A 2,500-nucleotide genomic window follows, 5' to 3' on the forward strand; every position below is an offset into this window, starting at 1 on the left:
AATGCTCCATGTAAACTGCTTCCCCATCCTGAGGGACTTTCATGACTCACGATAAGAAAATAAAATCCCATACACGTTTATTTCTTTAATAGCAAGTTTAAATACCGTCCACAGGGTCATCTGAAGCACCTGAAGCATTCATGATTGATTCGTGTTGAGCTGTATCCTCCTCATCGTCATCTTCATCATCCTCATCCACTTCCATTTCAAAAAGTCTAACTCGTCTCCTATTCTCAGAGAGCAAAAGAGCAAGTTTTCGGGATCCCGAAACAGCTAATGCTGAGAGAGGTCCACCGTCCAAACGCCGGTAACCACTAGCATCAACTAGGGTGCCAGCATCTCTGGGGGTGATACCAGCATCGGCAAGGAGTTGTTCACCATACACAGCGAGTGGTCTCAGCTCTGCACAGGCAGCTACCATCCATAATTGTATGAAGAAGGAAGACCTTGGATCTGAAGGGTCTTGTGCCAAAACAGACAACGTTTCCTCAGTGTAAAACTGTGCTCCAATCAGTTGCAATAAAGGTGTTGGTGTGCTGGGCTGCTCCATGGAGCATCCTCGAGGACCCTCTAGACGCGAAAACACAAATGGAGCTGCCTCTACGTGATGTGCTGGACCTGGTGCATCTCCAGCCTGGGCTAATCGATCAGCACTTGTGGACCATCGAGCTAAGTACAAAACATTTTGTTTGGAACCTGGTAGCAGGACAGTATACATGGCATTATCCCGTGGACAACTTATCTGGCTCACAGTAACTGGTCCTGATGGAGCTACAGCTATAATGGGTACCCACGACACTATGTTCACTGCTCCACTTATTACCTGTGCTGGATGTCCAGCCATGTTATCTAAAACACGTGCCAGGCTTTTGTGTTCTTGTAGAAGAGATCTTTCATGATGGTGTGGGAAGATCAAAGAGTGTTCTGCTACTGACGGGTGCTCAGCAAGGAAAATTTCCCAAGGATTACGATTAGACTCTGGGGGACATGAGAGTGGTTCATCTTTCAGGTACTGCCCTACACGTTCAAGCCGAAATCTTGTTCGTTTTTCCCCATCAGGCCCAGTTGCTGTATCCTCCAGACTATCATGAAGAAATTCTGTGATGTATGTTAAGTCCTGTTGCGTCATCCTGCTCATTTCATCTAGCACTGCCTCTCCTCTGACACGTTGGACAACTACATATAGCCACCTGAGGAAAGCCTTAAATGTGCTCATGGCTCCATCAATGACTTGCTGTAGTTCTACAGCTTTAAGAACAAATGCGCCTGCCTCCCTTACAGCATTTGTGACAACACTCTCCTCAACTCCTAACATTCCAAAACGGTCATGGTGACGTGCCAACCCTACTAGTGCACTTAATTGGTAAACAAGTGCCTGGCCAACAGCTTGCACATTATGCAAGACTAGCTTTTGGATATTTGAATAACTCAGCTCAATTGAATGGCCCAGTTTTTTTAGCCCTTTTTCTGTGAGTTGGTTAGAAAGGAACATATCAAATTCTGGAGATGAGAACCCAAATACCAACAAATCTAAAAAGTCAGCTGATACACCTCCTTCTGATACAGTGCTAGCATATGTTGCCAGCTTAGCATCTAATTCTAACAAAATACTCTCCCAAGCTTCAGCCAACAGTGTTAGTGTATGTGAAGCATATGTCATGAGTCCATATATCTGGCCAAATCGATAAGCAAGGGCATGTAATTCCTGGTGTCGCCAGGCTAAAATCATAGTTTCTACAGTGACATGAACAACTTCTCGCACTCCTTGTACTGTACGTTCTAGCAGGCAGCTCAAAAGGTGCAAGTCATGTGAAGGTGTGGCATCCAAGACCTGTCCAGCTCCTGGTATTGTCTCTCCAAGGTCAACAGTTGCACAGTGAAAGAGACCAAAGGCATACATATACACGGATGCTGCTGAAGTGGCCACTGTGAGCAATGTCAGGGCGTTCTGATCATGTAGAAGCCGCCCCTCTTGACGCCCCTCTTCACGCTCCCCTCCATTTGTGACCGAGTAGGTCTTTGAAAGAGAAGGCAGAGGTGGCAAGAAAGTTTCTGATGAATCCTATGGGAGAAAATAGAAAGGCCTTACTAATAAAATTATGGAAATCATCCTGGAACATTCTATAAACATCTACAAAACAGCAAGAGATGAAAATGTCATAGTTATTTAAGCAAACCAACCTCAAAGACTGTTTCCTTCTTAGATGTCTCTTCAGGAACATGGAGAGCCCAGTTCAATGCTGTAACCTCAGCATTCACATTCAACTTGTGGACAGGACTGCTGTCTTCAATGTCAACCAGAACCACTTCCCCTTTATAGAAAAAACAAAATATTTTTCAGTGAACAGCAGCAAATGATATAGCTAACCAAAGAAAGCTAAAAAGTTAAAAAGGCAGATATATTTAACCCTTCCAAAATGGGCCACATCTTCAGATGCTGTCTGTCCGTCCTAAGATGTGTGTTTTCTATCATTTTCAACTTATGGTATGAAATATATGA

General features: G+C 44.2%; 1 protein-coding gene across 4 annotated transcripts in view; it reads right to left on the bottom strand.

Moving 5' to 3' along the window:
- Positions 1-72: 72 nt before the first annotated feature.
- Positions 73-2,500, bottom strand: part of APC4 (anaphase-promoting complex subunit 4) — an 11,230-nt gene continuing 8,802 nt past the window's right edge. For all 4 annotated transcript variants that reach the window (XM_086537789.1, XM_043000965.2, XM_086537790.1 and 1 more), the window contains exons 4-5: positions 2,182-2,312; positions 73-2,062 (exon numbers count right to left, since the gene is read on the bottom strand). In XM_086537789.1, coding sequence (XP_086393915.1) covers positions 98-2,062; positions 2,182-2,312 — 2,096 coding nt within the window. In that variant the 3' untranslated portion in view covers positions 73-97. The remainder of the gene's footprint in view (positions 2,063-2,181; positions 2,313-2,500) is intronic.

This window comes from Penaeus japonicus, unplaced genomic scaffold (genome assembly GCF_977035675.1).
Source record: "Penaeus japonicus unplaced genomic scaffold, GWHDUDI00000001_assembly GWHDUDI00000006, whole genome shotgun sequence".
Lineage (NCBI taxonomy): Eukaryota > Metazoa > Arthropoda > Malacostraca > Decapoda > Penaeidae > Penaeus > Penaeus japonicus.